At 41.4% G+C, this 18,163-nt stretch overlaps 1 protein-coding gene across 2 annotated transcripts; it reads left to right on the forward strand.

The window, feature by feature from the left end:
• The first annotated feature begins 1,417 nt into the window (after positions 1-1,417).
• Positions 1,418-17,331, forward strand: LOC125748185 (dual specificity calcium/calmodulin-dependent 3',5'-cyclic nucleotide phosphodiesterase 1B-like). Of its 2 annotated transcripts, none has more exons than XM_049024092.1 (14): positions 1,418-1,631; positions 3,996-4,109; positions 4,921-5,106; positions 5,240-5,306; positions 5,411-5,527; positions 6,304-6,444; positions 7,224-7,324; positions 9,011-9,136; positions 11,351-11,452; positions 11,546-11,666; positions 13,765-13,846; positions 14,088-14,205; positions 14,882-15,018; positions 15,466-17,331. In XM_049024092.1, exons 1-14 carry the CDS (start codon positions 1,579-1,581, stop codon positions 15,552-15,554), a joined length of 1,554 nt encoding a protein of 517 aa, XP_048880049.1. In that variant the 5' UTR covers positions 1,418-1,578; the 3' UTR covers positions 15,555-17,331. The 2 variants fall into 2 exon arrangements, with proteins under 2 accessions (XP_048880049.1, XP_048880051.1); XM_049024094.1 differs by having other exon boundaries at positions 1,419-1,631; positions 4,924-5,106.
• The last annotated feature ends 832 nt before the right edge of the window (positions 17,332-18,163 follow it).

Below are 18,163 nucleotides of genomic sequence, written 5' to 3' on the forward strand. Positions count from 1 at the left end.
GGTGGGTTCCAGATGTTGAACAATAAACAAATGCACTTAACCCGAATTTGTCCAGGAACACATCCAGATGTATAAACGGTTCAAATTGTAAACTTCATGGGTTAAAACCTTGCTAAGTGTAGATATTTCACTGGAGTACAAAATAATTAGATACTTATGTATAAATGTAGCCACTTCTGTATCTGCCCAAGGTAATACCGTGCAAGTTAATGGCGATCTTAATATAAGTGCCCTTTGATCAGGGTTACCAACTTTGGTCAGCTGGCTGTCGTGACATTTTTAATTCGAGACGAGTCTGCATACGCATTTACATGCATGTAAGGGTTTTATTACCTTGTAAATAGTCTGTAGGGTTTGCAAACTACCCCTTCGCTTTTGATGTAGCTAATTTTAGGTTTAAAATGAAATAATATAGATTTGCCGTAAGTTGTCTCGAGTTTTAACGCATGAGTGTCACGCCAGACACGTGAGAGCTGACAACCCTGACGTTATTGGACAGCACGCGATGCACTCCTAAATCGTATGCTTCCCAGATAAACTTGCCGATCAACAACCTCTTAGAGGAAAAACGTTCACAGTAAAGAGGTACATTGATCACTTAAATATTACATTTCAAAATGACGTGATATCAATGCCATGGCAAAGGCTAAAAGTAATAATATGGTGAGAATGTTATTTTTTGCCCAGTCACACACTGACAGCAACTGGAACATCAATTTTCTTTCCTTCAAGCCTGATGGAAAGGATGTTAAAGAGTATTTTTAAAATAACAGCCCATGATTGAAGCGATGTCATATGCCCGACAAGCAGGGGAAGTGTCTAAGAGCAAGGGAGCATGAGAACTGCTGCGTTCAGGAGAGCGAGCGGTAGGCTGATCTCAGTGGAGATGCAGAAAACGGCATTAGAGTAGCGAAATGCTTTTTAGATCGAACTTAGAGAAACGGCAAAACCACATAATGTCAGGATATTACTTGGAACTTTTTGTCAAACACGATCTCAAACAGCATTAAAATTGACCACCAAACGAACTTCCCTATGTATTAAATGGACAGGTAGCATTAAAACACGACACTAAAACCCGAAATTAATTATTAATATCAAGCATATAAAAGTTTACATTTATAAGTATTAGATTTAAGTCTATGTTAACCTATTGATAGTAGGCAATTCTAGGAAACCAAAATAGGATCTTGTTTGCTTCCCTTTCTACTCCCAGACGTTTATAAGGCTGTTGCCCCCTGCTTGCTTATGTGTGGAAAAAAATACTACACCCATGTTTTCAGTGCACGTCGGTTCTAATAGGGACAAACATATCGTCAACGTGACGGGCCTGCCGCCCACTTCAGACTCTCTCACAGCCCAGGTCTGAGACCCGCAAGGCGCCCGGGCCAATAAGAGGCGAGTCGGTCCCCTGGAGGGGGAGTGGGAGGCTGCTTCGTTCTGCTAGTGCGTATCGGGGCTTGACGAGCCTTGTCATATCGTGAGAGAGCGCCTTCCTCTCCGTCTCTCCATCTCTCTCCATCACCCGATCGCATTCTTGAGCTGTGAGACACAAGGGGGGTGGGTGGGGGGCACCAGATGGCTGAGCTTCTGCGGGTCCGAAAGAAGCATCTCCAAACCCCGGTCAGCAGGTAAAGTCACGTCGGGGGGTCATGCAGGAGATTCACGTAAGGAAAGTTTGCTCCGTTTTTTTGTGCTTTTGCAAGCAATCCTCATGCAGTTATGTTAACATTATTTTAAATTGTGATGTGAAACTTTCACGTTATGTAAGTTATAGGAAATAACTTAGCGGAACCCAGATCATTAAACTTATGTAGAAAAATATGTTTTTAAAGCACTTCTTTACTTATACTTATACCACATTACAAGATATTGCAGTTATTTAAATCATTATAATGTAATATTTAGGAACATATTAAAAGCTAATATGAAAAATAAGTAACTAATTAAATTTAATCAGTAACCTAATTAAAATAACTGATATGTTTTTAAATAATGCTAATTCGTTGACAACTATTTTTTATACAGGAGAGTTCATTTCCCATTATAAAACAAACCGTACTTCTTACAAACATTGTGCTGCATCGCTAAGTGGAGATTTAAGTGAAGAACAAATGTAAAGTGTATTTTGTAAAATAACCGCTTGAAGTGGCTTTCTCATGAAATCTGTTTCGATCAGGTTTAGTCTAGTTCAAATCAGGTTGCAGATGATGCGGTTTTCGTTTTAAGTGAACACGTATTTCAGGCAACAGAGAACCGTCTGCTGTAGCATTAGATTACATAAACGATTATTCAGACTCCGATTACCGTCCAAGATAATTGAGAAAATTCCAGCAGCAAACTCTGTCTTAACGTGGTACTTAAATCAAAAGTTTCTTTCCCGTGTTATGCATCTCCCAGGCCGAAATGCATGCGAGGAAACGTAAGTTAAATGGTTATTAACAACAGCTGCCTGGGTCCTGTGCATGCCATTGCTGTGACACACGTGCAATGCGCTCTGAGACATTTACAGACTGCAAGGCAATCGCTTGGATTACGGTCCGGCTCTTGACAGCACAGCTCACGGGCAAAGTGACAGCTACTATTTGAAAGCAGGGGGCCGCCAAAATTACAAAGCAGACTGATGGCGGTTAAAGTTTATGTTTCCCTGAAAGGTGAAGCATAAACACTGCGCACACGGCCCGCTAATGAGGGCACATCTGTGTATGTTAAACTGGACTGCTTTACATCTGCGCGTATAAGTATAGAGCTGATCTGGGTCTTCACATGCCGACAGTATGTCGGCCAGGTTTGCAGATGTGGCTGGCTGTCACTGTGCGGTTTTCCTGTGCGCGGACGTAGAGCAGAAACAAATCCGCAGTACCAATAGCTTTCAGGTCTCTTGTGGTGCATCTGTTGTACCCTAAAGGTACACAGAGTTGGAGTTTCTCACTTTTACACAACTGTAATGTAAGAACTGTATACATTGCAAACTACTGTACATATTTATGTCAAATTTTAATGTAATTTAGTGTTACGGTGTCAGCTAAAACTAAAGGGATCAGTTTGGATCTGCATGGTTAATGAAGCGATGGTTTTTAAATATTTGTTGGTAGCACTTCATTTGAGTAGTCCGCCTACAGAGGGTGTACAGAGTAATTGTAACATTTCAGCATATTAGCCGAGATACAACAATCAGTGTAACAAAGGTTGAATCAGTAGCAAATTCTTTGAAGCTATTCTAAGATTATGCAGGTTTGATCATGAATCGTTACATATACTCTGTATACTATGTATCCGTCTACAGACACAGCCAAACAGCTGAATTGTTGAATCTCAACTAAGTTGTTGAAATGTTACTCTGTAGCTGGATTATTCAAATAAAGTGTTGCCTATTGTTTTTTTTTTTGTTTTTTTTTTTAAACTGGCTATTTTAAACAAACACTTCAGCATCATGCTTAGTGCATTTGTCCGCAGCAGATTTAGGAGCATATTTAGGAACACATATTTTTTCGGGTTTCTGTTTGCCTGTATGTTTTCTTTTAATCGCGTGGTTTATTGTCTTCACCCATCAGGAGACATGGTGTTTAGGACTAAATCATCCACAAGCCACCTCTCTCCCAATGGCTCTATAAGAAAAGTCATTGAGTCTCTTTCATTATGCTCACTGTGCAGCAAATTGTTCCCTTGTGTTACCAAAGTGTTCTCAGGTCCACAGTGGAAAACGAAAGGGCTTTCATCTCCGTAACTGGCTGACAGCCAGCCTGCTTTTGGTCATTTCGGTGTTATTAAACAGTGTTGGACTGCACTTCCTGCGAAGCTCTGATATCTGAGTGCATACGCAGCCGAAGACTGCGACAGTGGGTCACCGCAGCGTACATTGCGGGTTGGCCGTGGAAACGAGTCGCCACGGTGACACCGTGACTGTAACTGTCAGAGCAGATCGTCCCGTGTCAGGTGACAGTGGAAGCGATCTTGATGTATAACGCAGCGTGGCAACTTCTCCTTGTCTGTAGGTTAAGGTGCATGCTGAAACAGCTCAATGAGAGCGATGTGGACTTCGAAGACCTGAAAAAAAACTTAGAATACACTGCATCCCTGCTTGAAGCGGTTTACATCGACGAAACAAGGTAAGCCTTCTGACTGCTGCAATCTCCAATATGTCCAGCTAAAGAATGAGGGCGAAAAATAAACAATGAAAACAAACAGTTCTCCTTGAAGGAAAACATGCTGCTTGCTTTCTGTCTGTCCAACCAGCCGTCATCTAACCATGTGTTCAGTACAGGGGTGGAACCTGTCCCAAGCAGCACAGGTAAAAGGCTGGGGGCAGCCTGGATGGGATGCCAGCCCTTTACAGGGCACGTGGGCACTAAGGGCAATTTAGAGATGCTGGCTCACCTGCCTGGAAACCCACACAGCTCAGGGAAGACATGCAAATGCCCAGAAAGTGGGGATGGGGTCTAAACCCTCAACCCCAGAGGCACGAAGCAGGAGTGCTGCCCCTTCAGCCCCACCATGGGTCGTGTTGCTTTCTAACACTCAGCAGCTGAAAGGGTCTCATTTTCCCAACAGCATTTTATGACTCAGCGTCAATTCATTATTTTGACCACCGACTCCTAAAATTCTAGTAAAATATGCTTTGTTATTGCATTAAAAAAAATCAATATTGTTTTTGTGTACATGGAAAAAGACAAAACAAATCCACAGCTCAATCAGATACTGTTATTCTTGACAACAAACAATCCAGTTTGAAATTTTCCAGTGAGTTCTTTCTCCCAGAAGAAAAATAGTTTCTATATTTGTGTAGTATTCATTCCGATATATATATATATGGTTTTGGAATAAGTCAGCTTTGGTGCTGCCCCACGTACTTGCGGCCCCAGCCCCCGTAATTCCCCCGTAGCGTTTGACCTTCCATGGACCTTTGTCACCCTGCCCCAGCAGACAGGCTCTTGACCTTAAGGATGACCTGCAGCAGCTTCGCTCCGACGCTGTGCCCTCGGAGGTGCGGGACTGGCTGGCCTCCACCTTTACACAGAGGCCACAGCGCCCTGCGCGACGCTCCAGTGAAAAGCTCCGGTTTCGCAGCATCGTCCACGCAGTGCAGGCTGGGATATTTGTTGAGAGGTGAGTATTATTGGTGCCGTGAGAAGATCAGATATTTGTTGTTTTTTTTTTTTTTTTACCGTCGACCTTTATTTCAGTAGCTAGTGAGGTTACTATTAATAAATGCTACATATTAATGATTTTTCTTTGAAAGGATGTTTCAGAAGGCCTACACCACAGCTCTACCGAACCAGCCGTCAGGAGTGATTCACCGTCTCCGGGTGAGAAAGACCCATGGAGATTTTGAGGAATGTGCACAGATGTTTCCTGGGACAGCCGAAGAAAAGCAGCTCATGCTCAACGATCCCTGTGTTTCCGTTTCCAGGACATCAACAGGTGGAGTTTCAATGTATTTGCGCTGAATTCGGCGAGTGAAGGACATTCGCTGCAAACCTTGTTCATGGAGCTGATCACAAGATATGAGCTCGGTAGCCGGTTTAAGGTTGGGTCTCATCTGTCATTAACCGCACACACACACTCACAGAGAGCCTAACTCACACGTTCTCTGCCTTCGCATGCTCACGGGACCTATGAGGTTCTACTTGATAAACGCCTCACCTTAATATAATTACTGCTACTGTTTCAAGCCACACAACCGCCTGCAGGTTGCAGTCATATCAGTGGCACATTCAACTAAATAAATGTGACATACACAACTCTTACATGCTCCTACGATAATCACGCTACTATGGGAAGTCCCCTGACATGTGCCTTTGGGGGTCATTTTGACCCCAGGATGGGCGTGAGAGTTAAGTCTATTGGGATTTCTAAACCGTCCATACTGCATGTGAGTGTATGTCCGTGGATATGTCGGCATCCTGTCTAGGCATTTCCTAGGAGACTGTTCATACAGTAGCTTATCAAAATCTAGGGGACTTAATAATACGTTGCAGGGAAACAGAAACTAGAAACAAAGGGGACCACGAAGGGTCAAACAAAACAAATAACAATTAAAACTAAACACTAGGGCTGGGAATTATGACGCAGGAGAGGGCTGTCATCGCTAAACATAGGACTCATACACTAGGAATTGGATGGCCAGTGACACCTGCTGGCCAAACCGGGACTACAGACAGAACAGGACAGGACAGGGACCGGGCCTGACAATATCTTGTGCTTTAATGCATTGTCTCCAGGCTGACACTGCGACCCTGTGGAAGATGCATGGATGGATGGATATAAGTCACTTGTCGGCTAACCAGTGCTCTCCATCTGCAGATCCCCATTTCATACATGCTGTCTTTCTTGTCCGCACTGGAGAAGGGATACAGCAAACATGGCAACCCATACCACAGCCACACCCATGCTGCTGATGTCACCCAGACGCTTCACTGCCTGCTGCTCCGCACGGGACTCGTGGTACCATCATAAACCGTGTGACCTTAGGCATGATGGAGGGAACTGTCCTTGCTGTAGCACTACTGAGTACATCATCCGCTATAAATAGACTAACGACATAATAGCGTACAGGATTCTGCTGATTATGCTAAGTCTCTCCATGAGCAATAACCAGTGTTATACCACTGGCACAATAGCCAGTGTTGTACAGACAGTCCCCAGGTTACGAATGAGATCTGTTCCCTAAGTCTGTCTTTAAGTCGAATTTGTAAGTCAGAAAAATAATATAGCATAATAATAATAGTAGTACTAATAATAATTCTTATTATACAGTAATAATACACGGTACTGTACTGTACCTCAAACTGACAATCCACTAAAGCCATGCAATATTTTAGGGCAGTTAATTTCTAAGTACGACTTGTCTGTAACTTGGACATTCTTAACCTGGGCACTGATTGAATTTAAAATATACACTTAATACACCTCGTATTTCAATGACAATATTTTTTATGATACGGTAGTTACAGTTTTGAGCTGTTTGCATTGCAATTTACACTGTTACATTATTTATGTTGCATTAACCCTAACAAACAGTGATGTAGGATATAGACCACAGTGTATCACATGTTAGAATAAATGTTACATTAGTTAAAAGTCTCCCTTTGCAGAAATGATGTAATCCTTTCTATGTAGCTATGTAATGGTCCTTGTGGCCCTGACCAGGATAAATACGCGGATGGATGGAGCATTAATGATGCACGCCTCATTTCAGCATCTCCCTTCTTCTCCCTCTTCAGCACTGGCTGTCTGAGCTGGAGGTCCTCGCATCCCTGTTTGCTGCTGCGATCCATGACTATGAGCACACAGGGACCACAAACAGCTTTCACATACACACGCGGTAAGGAAAGCCCACACATCAAAGCGGCTTAATCCCGTCATTAAGGGCTGTCTGCTAAAAACGATCAGCTTCCTCTCTGCCATAAAGACCTGGACCCGGGTCTTAGGCAGCGGCAGGACGGATGACTGTGAGGCAAACAAACCTTCATTATCAGCGAGCTTCATGAGGATGGATCACCACACATCACCAAAACAAATTACCTCAATTCGAGAGGCTTAATTAAAATTCTTAAAAGCAATTTATACAATTAACAGTTGAACAAATGCTTTTGTTTGAGAGTTACAGTAGGACATTTTGTTTAGGCTTAAGACCACATACATTCGAATCGTTTACTGCCCTGTTTTGATGCCCTTCTGCCTACATTACTCAGGATATCAAGAAATGGCTTGTCCTGCACATCACAGTTAAAATAACATGTCAGACACAGCAGCCGCTTGCTAATACTGGGCAAATACACAAAAGTTTGAAACAGACTAAACAAAACGTATCCTGGCATGCCTATTTTTAGCCTATTTGCCCCCTTAGGAACCAGAGTGCTGTCACTTGGAATGTTTTCTCAATTATATTGTGAGAATGAAAACAGACAGGCAATCTCCATGGACCTCAATATCCTATAAGGTGAGAGGGGGGCCTACTTACATTAGTAAGTGGTAGTATGGAATATGGAAATGTTTCAAACCTACATTAATGATTCCACAAATGTATGTTCCACATTAATAAAAACTGGGCCATGGATACCAGGCTCTCAAGGCAGATGATTATTTAATTGTTAATTAGGTTAGTTTGCTTTGACATTTAGCTGTCTTGCAAAACACACCCCGGGATTAAATTTAGCTCAAAGACTGTTATGTAGAGAGCGGTCAAAATGAGAGCGATTCAAATGCAAACAACATGTGGAAAAAGCATCAGCAAGTGTTATTAGAGCTTGTTTTCCGTATTAACACTTTCCAATAAATGAAAAAATGACAAATTGATAAATCAATCAGCTAACAGCAGAGTAGCAAGAGGAGCCTTCAGGCATTTGTCCCTGGGCAGAATTTACCAAAACAACGAAGGTTAGAAAATGAAACCTGAAATTATGGATTTATATTCTGTATACTTATTAAAACCTTATATTGCATGAGGAGATGGGAAATGGCTGATTATTAAAAATTCATTACACTGTTTTTTGACATATATTGCACATTGTAAATGACACAGAGTTTAAGATAAAATTCAACACCCAGATATTGACTTGGGAGAAATAGTTAAGTAGAGAAACCCATACATAGTTTTAATGATAAAATTTCATAACCGTATGAAGATTACTGTAAGAAACTAATATCTAATAAAAGCACTCACTCGATAAAGTGATAATTGCTGTGAAGAATGGAAATGCAGTGTTACCTCTGTCCTGAACGGGCTCATGGAAGTTTTACTTACACAAAAATGTTTTGTGGGTTATCTCCCTGAACCAATCAGATTGGAAAGGAGGTGGGTCCATCCAATCGGATGTCTTAGTTCAGCCTCCTCTAGTCGCTTGGACCCACCTCCTCTCTAATCTGATTGGTTATCTCTCTGAACCAATAATTCTTCCTTCTGCCCTTAGAATATTTTTGTCCCAAGAGATGCTACCTATACCTGAGGTAGAGAAGCTCATCGAAGCTGAGCTGTCTGACACGTGTCTCTCTCTCTTTGATTGTGAAGGTCTGACTTTGCGCTGATCTACAACGACCGCTCGGTGCAGGAGAGCCACCACGTCAGCGCTGCCTTTCGTCTGCTGCAGGACGAGAGCATGAACATTTTCACCAATCTATCGCGTGAGGAATGGATGTAAGAATGACAAAGGGCGACAGCCTTAGAGTTAAATCCCAAGGCTGCATAGCCTGAATTTTCTCACTAATTACAATTAACTGTTGGTTAGGAAGAATTACAATCTGACTCAGCTTTATTCACCAAAGGGTGCTGGAGCTCACAAGGAATTTGCTTCCGGCTGCTTGAGACTCTCCAGTACAATAAATGACACTATATAAACAATAAATGACACTATACAAGAAATTAAATTTGAATTATACACACATGGGTAACCCACTGTACAATGTATAAGGTGCGAGGTTGAGTGCAAACAGAGTGTAAAGGGGGGAAACTGACAGAAGGCAGGTGACACAGCTTAGCTGTTTATGAGGGTAATGGCCTGAGGGAGGAAGCTGCTCCTGTGTCTGGTAGGTTTTGAGTTCTGTAGCACCTGCCAAAGGGGAGGAGCTGGAAAAGATGGTGTCCAGGGTGTGATGGATCTGCAATGATTTTCTCTGCCCGTTTCCTAGTCCTTGAGTAGTATAAGTCCTGGATGGAGGGCAGGGGGACACCGGTGATTTTTTCCGCTACCCTCACTGTTCACTGCAGGAAGAATTACTAGACATAAGCAATAATACCGCAGCAACTACAGTAATAAGCAATAGCATTAACCAGTCAAAGGAAATGTTGTTTAACTGATATCCATGTTGGTGTAATACTATGATATTATGCCTGTCAATGTGTGTTAGCTTAGCCATTTCAGAACCTCCCCTAAAGTCACCCCAGTCTTAAACCCATGTGTTTGTTTTACTTGATGTGACTGATCAATATCTCACTGACTTTGTTTAATTAATTAATTAAGGGAACTGGTGATGAAATTTTAAGGAATAGATGAAATGGTTGGTGAGCCTCTAAGGAGAGCAGTGTTCATCTAGCCATCCAACAAGGCATCGTTAATTTTTGGAGAACAGAACAAGTTCTTGTTAGTTATTATTGTTGCTCCTAATTTGCATATGTCCTAATATTAAATTGTGTTTTTTTCTGTTTTGAGCAAATACAAACTTTCTGTCCAGATAAACAGCATTAAACATTCCCTTTCAATGTCTGAGACCTTTGCACAGTGCACATTGGTTATTAACTTGGTCAATAAGGACCAAGTAGTTAGCATTACAAATCTTCATCATTTGAGATTAAAGAAACAATGCCACATGAATTTATAGAGTGATTATTTTTTTCACACATGACCCCATAAATGACAGACCCTTTTTAGAGATATATGCAGAGTATATTAACTGAAGAGTTACTAGAGGCGACTTGTACAGAGGATGGCAAGACTGTCAGTCATAAGCAGTGATCATTATGCTATGGAACCCAAAGTTCGGTGGATTCATCCTGCATTGTCTATTACTATGTGGTTAAACCAGGGGCAGAGTAACGCATTTGTGGGGCCCTAGACTGACTTGGGTAGTGCCCCCCCCGTTGGAACTGAAAGAGAAAGAAAACAGAATTAAAAACAACGAAACATCAGTAATATTCTAATCAAAGCGTGGGGTGCCAGCGGTAAAAGTTACTGCTCAGGTAGGGGGTGGGAATGGTATCAGTAAAAATATGAGGGGGGGGGGGGGTGTCACACCAGAGGATCGATCGGCCAAATTTAAAAAGTTTAACTGTTTCCTCTTTTGCTGTGGCTCTAGTCTGTAGCCTATCACAGCCTACGGCTTATAGCCCCGAGGCTAAGGTTAGTCTTGAATTTTTGCATTGGTCTCCACATCTGCTCACAATTTGTCTACCACTCTAGCAGGACAGCATCAAAGACATGGGAGATGTTTGCACCATTTTCTTCTTCTGTTAGGCTACTTCGTGCCAGTTCACTTGTTCGCTGGTCCATTACAGCCAGGACGAGCAACTTTGCCTATCCTGAAAACTGTCACTAAAAATGCAAATAACAGACAGATTGTTAAAATTTTAATTATCCTATTTATGTTATAACCGTAAATGTATCTTCTGAAAATTCTGTCTTCATCGGGCCCCTAGTTTTTGGCGGTCCCATGCACTACCTTATCTAAGAAATTAAATCCAATGGGAATTAATAAGACAACCAATTGGAAGACACTTAAACCAATTAATGACTGACCATTAATGGTAATCCATCATCGACAGTTCCATTGTTTATTATGACCGATAATTTATTTGGTGAGGTTTTCCAGTGCAAGAGTACTAGCGTATGTATTTTACGATTGCATCTTGTAACAGGGAACTGCGAGCCTTAGTGATAGAGATGGTCTTGGCCACAGACATGTCCTACCACCTCCAGCAGGTCAAAGCCTTGAAAGCCTGCCTACAGCAGCCAGAAGGGTAAGTCCACACTCCACATTGCTTCTGTGAGGGACTTTATCACAGGTTTCAGTAGACAGAAGACAGCTTGGTATTGCATGTGTTCCTTTGCAGGATCGAGAAGCCAAAAGTACTTTCCCTGCTGCTACACACTGCTGACATCAGCCACCCAACGAAACCCTGGGCTCTGCACTCACGCTGGACCAAGGCGCTCATGGAGGAGTTCTTCAGACAGGTATGAACTACCTCCTTAAGGAGACCCAATCCACGTTAAATCTTTCCCACTGAAGTGATCTTACACTTTAGGCATGCGGGATGAAATTTTCCAATATAAAAGCTAACAGATTTCTCTGTAAAAATATCCACTTTCAGTCCCGCAGAGTGCCTAGGGTGATTAAACCACAGAAAATGGACATCAAACACAGCCACAGATTCAAGACTACTGATGTACTGAATGCATTAAAAAATTTCTTACAACAATACGGTCTGCAACTCGCTATCAAATATCACTTAAGTCATAACTTAAAAATTTCTGTGGATAATTGGTTAGTTCGACGATATCAATGCAATATGTAATTTATACTGATTATTTCGAAGGGGAAAAATTATACACTATTTACCTAGCAGGAAATAATGACTTATTTTACACTTTATTGAATGGTAAGGGACGCTGCATTTAGACAAAGAAAAACTTGACAGCCTAACGCCATTTGGATTCCCAGGGGGGTTAAGCTCATTCTGCATTTGTTCTGGGTAAATTATCTGTTTGTTTGACACTGATTACCTCTAGTCAGTCTTCATGCACTAAAAAGTCTTTCGGCTCATTTAGGGACCCATTTGATAGATTTTCATGCCGTAACCTGCGTAACCTTTCAGGCCCATTCACTGCTCACAACACACACTGGTAAAATGCTCTAAATTTCCCAACTGGCTCAAACTAAACAAAGTAAATTTAAGGCACAGTCTTAACTTGATCACTCTGCCCAAGTCCTACAGCGCTTGATTGAACTAATTATCACGCTAATTGAACTAATTTAGCTTTTCCCCTGAGCACTGAGGCTGTCAGTGGTTAAACTGAACTGGAAAACCTCCACGTACTGCAGTCCGCGAGGACAAGGCCTGACAGCCGCTGAGCCAGCGCTCCAGATGTATCTAATGAGAACCACGCCAGTTCTAACTAAGTGTTTAACTTGCTGGCGGCTCAGAACGTCATTCTGAAATCAAACCACAGTTGCACAGACGGAACATTGACGTTGCATCATTTTCCAGCTCCTTTCTCGGAGTGTTGCAAGTTGTTTTTCTGTCATTAGTTTTTTTTAATGAAAAGAATCAATTTTGTCCTAAGCTAAACAATATTAACGAGCCGTACTGTATGCTGAGTGGCAGATGTGCAGTTGGAAATTGTCAGCAGCCGAGTATCTGTGTCCCTATGCTGCATCTCCCGAAGGTGGTGGCGTCCAAAGGGATGCTTGGTTCTCACGTACTTTTGTGATTTGGGTCGACCGGCCCTGCTTTTGTTTCTGCCTGGAAGTGAAGTATCTGGCTTCAGTTTGTATTTTCTGAATTTCCAGTACATTGGCCTTTTTAATGGACGGCAAATGTCACCAAGAATACCGTCAAAACGGTTTAACTGAATAAACACATTAAATTATTTGCATCGACTGTGGTACAGAGCCTGTATTCACATTTACTCCTGCTAGATGTGTCCTTAAAAACAATATTTTAAATGTATAAATTAATATTTATAGTCTCACAGAACATTTACTGATTTGTGTCTTGCTATGGATGAGCTTATGCACCATGATTCTCCTCAAAGCAGCCGCACAACAAAGGAAAAAGTGCAAGTCGGCTCACCAGTTAGCTGCCTTATGCAGCCAATAGCGAACTTACAGAGAGAAGTCAGCTTCGCAAGACAATAAGTGGACGTTTTCCAATCGTTTTAAATGACACAGACAATAAATCAAGTTAATTCAAAGTTTATGAGACGCACAGCAGTATGGTAAACAGTGGCAGATGCAAACAATGAAATGAATTCCAATAATAACATCTCCGATTTGTAGATCACCAAACTTCCAAAAACCAAAAAGCATTTTCCTTTATAAATACACTGTAATATGTAATTGCTATAAGCATGTGGTGCATTTTGTTCACCAAAATGCAGCACTGCATGCAGTACACTGACTACTTGTGTTTTGCTTTCATCAGGTTAATTTAATGTTTCATGATTTTTCATGATTTGATGCATTGTTATGCTTAACTGCATTGCCTAGTGTATTCACAGACGTCGGCTTTCTGTAAAATTCCAAAAAAACAAACATATGATATTCTTCTAGGGCGACAAAGAGGAAGAGCTAGGCCTCCCCCTCTCCCCTTTATGCGATCGCAAGAACACATTAGTAGCTGAGTCCCAGATAGGTAAGGCACCTTCAAATTCATTATTCAATAACACTGATCAAATCTGTTTATTCTCTCTTTAATATCAATCGTATCAATTACGTTGGGACATTTCTCTCTACTGTAGAGCTACAGTAAACTGAGCTGAACAATGTATCTAATCCTCAGATTTTACACAAATATGAAATGTTGTTCACATGCCCGGGGCTGTTTTTAATAGCCATTTATGGTATGCATGCTATGGAATTTATGAATGTTCCAGGCTTCATTGACTTCATCGTTGATCCCACCTTCTCCCTGTTGACGGACATGGCAGAAAAGATAGTCATCCCTTTGGTTCAAGAGCATCCAGACCCACCAGACCCCTCCAAACGGCACAGGTGCTATGAGCGGGGGGTGGGATCCTGTGTACTGGCCTTCTATAACATGTGTGAACAAGAATGGCTAACACTTTACTTGACGGGTGTATTAATTAACCACTAACCAAGTCGTAGTTACATATTCATCTCACTTTATGCACCATTAATGAATCATGACACACCTTTTATCTGAAGTAGCAACTATATTTGTTCATGATTTGTACTTCAGTAGTAACTGAGTTACTAGTAAGTATTCATCAAGTAAGCGTTACTCATGAATCAATTGTCAAAACTTCATTTTGATTTCCTAAAAACCTGCTTTGGCTATTGACGATAGTCATAGGTTCTGCACATATGACGGACAAACAAGTTCTTCTCAGTCTACTGTGTTGCATACTTCCTGTTTTTGTAGTTTTTTTTGCACTTCTCTGTATGAGATTTCTGAGGTCACCCATCCACTAACACCAGCAACGATCTCATCCTCTTCCTCATAAGCCGAATCATGAAATCCATCCTTGTTCTTTAACCGCACATCAAGTACACATGCGATGTTAGCTTGGACCCTATCACAGTGCATGAAGCGGGGCGGACGAAAGATCGATGGACAGTTTTTATACTGGAACCGCTGCCACTTTGCGGCCCGTGTATAAATTGAGCTTAAATCATTTTTAAATGCTTCATTTTATGGTTGTTGCAGCTCCCTGTGGAGGGAGAGCTCGAGAGGCCTTGAGTGGAATGTCGCTCACGTCACGGCGGAGCTCGTCAGCTTCCGCTCCACGTGGAGTCGCCACTCCGAAGAAAACAAGATGAAGTGGAAGGAAAGAGCATGCAATGGTAGCTGTTCTTTTTTAAACTACGCGTTTTTAATACATTTTCCAGTCCATCCAGTCTGTTACCGGAGTGATCCAAACTCAATCCCAGTAGCACACAGTCGATAGTTAAAAAATGGATGATTAATACAGAATGAGCTGAAATGGTAGAAAAGGCAAATAGTATTTTTACGTTTGAAATGTAGTCACTGGGGATGGGACAGTGGAACAGGGGTTAGGGCTATTGCCTTGCACCTCTAGGAACATGGTTTGAAAGTATGTAGAGTTGGCATGTTCTCCCCGTGTTGTGCCCCCCCCCCCCCATGGTCCAAAAATACACTAAAGTGAATTGCAGTTACCAAATTAAGGAAAACTAGCTGTGGTTGGCCTTGACTTAATGACATGTTTCTTGTTGATCTTTTCCACCTTCCATCATTTTTTGGCTGATACCTCCCTTGATATCTTCTCTCAGGGCTGACAGATCAGAGTTCCATCGAGGAGCTGTCCTCAAGCACGGAGGACTCCACAGAAGAGCCCACCAAAGACATCCAGGAGCAATAACACTAAACGACAGGCAGCACCCACACGCGGAAGTCTGGCCAAATTACATGCATTTCGTCAAAGAAATACCGACCAAACTGCCTTTCCATCCTCAGGAACTGTCCAATGGGAGTGAACGCTTGGAATCTGTGAGTTCTGATAGGAGCATTTCCTTAATGTTATTTTTAACCCAAGCTGCCTCTTGAATGAAATCACAAACAGTTGCCATTATGATGTCAGTTACAGGAGATCTCTAACAACACTGCAACTCCTTACCAAATGGGAAAATACATGCTGGTCATGTTAGCTTTTCTAACACCTAAGAAAGTGTTTTTATACCAATGTTGCTATGTAGTTGAATCCATTATTCCATTATTACGCTAACATATACTCTCAATGACCATTTTATTACATACACCTGGGGTCACCAACATGGTGCCCGCGGGCACCTGGATGCCCCCAAGGACCACATGAATCGCCTGCGGACCTGTTCTAAAAATAGCACAACTCACCGGTGAGCAGCGTCTAAAATTTAATTTTATCCTGTCGCTGTTCTTCTTTAATCACGTTTGCATTTATAAAGATTTGAAAATGACAACATCTAAAAAAAGCATTTAAAACATGTTTATTATACATGAAGGTTAGATAAGTTTAGGAGGGCGTTTCAAACTGGCAGCCCTTCGTATGGCTCAGTACCCGCGAAGTAGCTCTCAGTTTCAAAAAGGTTGGTGACCCGATGACATACACCTCGCTAGATCTTGGTAGGACCCGTTCTTACCCTTATATGAAGGGTATATGGGTTATGTGTGCAGAGAAGCCAATCGGTTGTCCTGAGCTGTTATCTGTGCTCTTGTGTCCTTCCTGTTAGCTTTAACAAGGCTGGCCAATCCCATCTGACCACCCTCATTAACAAGGTGTTTTCAGACACAGAAATACCATCGACTGGACGCTTTCCTATCGCACCACTTTCTGTAAACTCCAGACACTGTAGTGTGCGTGAATCCCAAGAAGGTGGCTGTTACTGAGATGCTGGAACTACCACGCCTGGCACCAACCATTACAGCACATTCAGAATTACTTAGATCAGGCACCTTAGCTGCACAGTAATTGAACCTCCTGACTCTGAATGCTGTATGCATTCGGTTGTGGCGACATGATTGGCTGTTTGGAGCAGCAGGCTGTGTGCATTAGCAAGGCGGTGACCATTGAGTGTGTATATGATATTTTGTGGTTTTTTTATTTTATTTAAAAAGCCATCATGCAAATCCCTCAGGGACTCAGTTGCAGTTTTAGCAGCCAAAAAAATCCCCTGACTGGTAGCTGTACATGTGAATGTAAATTTTTTATTTATTTTTCACTTCATATGTTTTCTACTGAATATAAAATTTTGAAAAAAAAATGTATCATATTGTTTCTGTATTACAACATATTTCTAATAGAAAAAGTATTCCATAAATACTTTTATATACCTGCATTTACAACTCACTTTAGATTTTTCTACTTGTATAAAAACTTAGGCAAAAAATGTTTGGGGTTTTTCTGTAACCTGTGTCTGTTAAGATGCAGCTTGTCTAGATCCAGTCTATCGCACTGTGATCCTGACATGCAATGGTACTGAAATTACTCACGCTGAAATGAGTCATAGATTACTTTCCAATCAGCAGTAAGTAATTGCCGAGTCTTACAATCAAAAGATGAAATCATAAGTTGATATTGTTTAACTGCATATTCCTCTTTGGATCTCAATAACCTGGCTTCATTTAACCTGCATTTCAAAATAATAAAAAGTTATGCTGTTTTTTTTGCGTTTGCTGCAATTGAAAAACAAAACAAAAACATGTTTTTCCACATGTCACTTTGCAGCTGTACTACTGGCAGGGAAATTATGGTTAAATATTGCTGTGGTTCACTGAATGACTGGTTTATTGACAACAAACACCAACTATGTGCCTTTGAAAAGAAAACTGACCCTCACAGGAACCACGGGAAAGTTCATCTGTTCGTTATGCAGAATGAAAACAAATGCACATTGCTTAGGTAAAAAACACTATTCTTTACTATAATTACGTGGTATTTTCCATGATTTTTAAAAATGATTTTATTTGATGTGGATGATGCAGTTACCTAAATTAAGTGATTGTGCCATCAGATAAGAGATCACCCACTGCGTTAACATATAAATGTTCCATGACAGAAATACTGCAAAAAACCTCTTCATATTTTATACGATTCTTGTCCCTCGCGGTACATAGTGTTCTACCACTCAGGTGCAGGAGTTGCACAGTTGCACTGCCGAATGAAGACATTTCTATCACATGTCAGATACCAAAATAATACATAGCTGCAAAAGCTAGTGATCTGAAATGCTGTCGTATAACATGGCCTTATGTTCACTGCTCAGTGACTTACATTACACTTGACCATCAGAGCCAAAAATAGTAAAATATAAAAATCTCTATTGTTACCTATAATTGTCGTTTCCAGTACATTTTTTTTAAACTGTGCCATGTTTCTATCATGATCTTAATTGTTTAGCCAACTCTGTGAACCTATAGTCATGTTTACCTTATATTGTGTAATATAACTATATGACAGCTATATGCATATAAGGCAAATGAGATAAACGTGGG

This window comes from Brienomyrus brachyistius, chromosome 8 (genome assembly GCF_023856365.1).
Source record: "Brienomyrus brachyistius isolate T26 chromosome 8, BBRACH_0.4, whole genome shotgun sequence".
In the NCBI taxonomy this organism is placed as follows: Eukaryota; Metazoa; Chordata; class Actinopteri; order Osteoglossiformes; family Mormyridae; genus Brienomyrus; species Brienomyrus brachyistius.

What these genes read in the sequence shown, in the direction of transcription:
- LOC125748185 (XM_049024092.1), top strand. Translation starts at nt 1,579, where the DNA reads ATGGCTGAGCTTCTGCGGGTCCGAAAGAAGCATCTCCAAACCCCGGTC. An exon ending in GTTTACATCGACGAAACAAG is followed by an intron (nt 4,110 to 4,920) that starts GTAAGCCTTCTG and finishes ACCCTGCCCCAG; the next exon opens with CAGACAGGCTCTTGACCTTA. An exon ending in AGTAGCTGAGTCCCAGATAG is followed by an intron (nt 13,847 to 14,087) that starts GTAAGGCACCTT and finishes TGAATGTTCCAG; the next exon opens with GCTTCATTGACTTCATCGTT.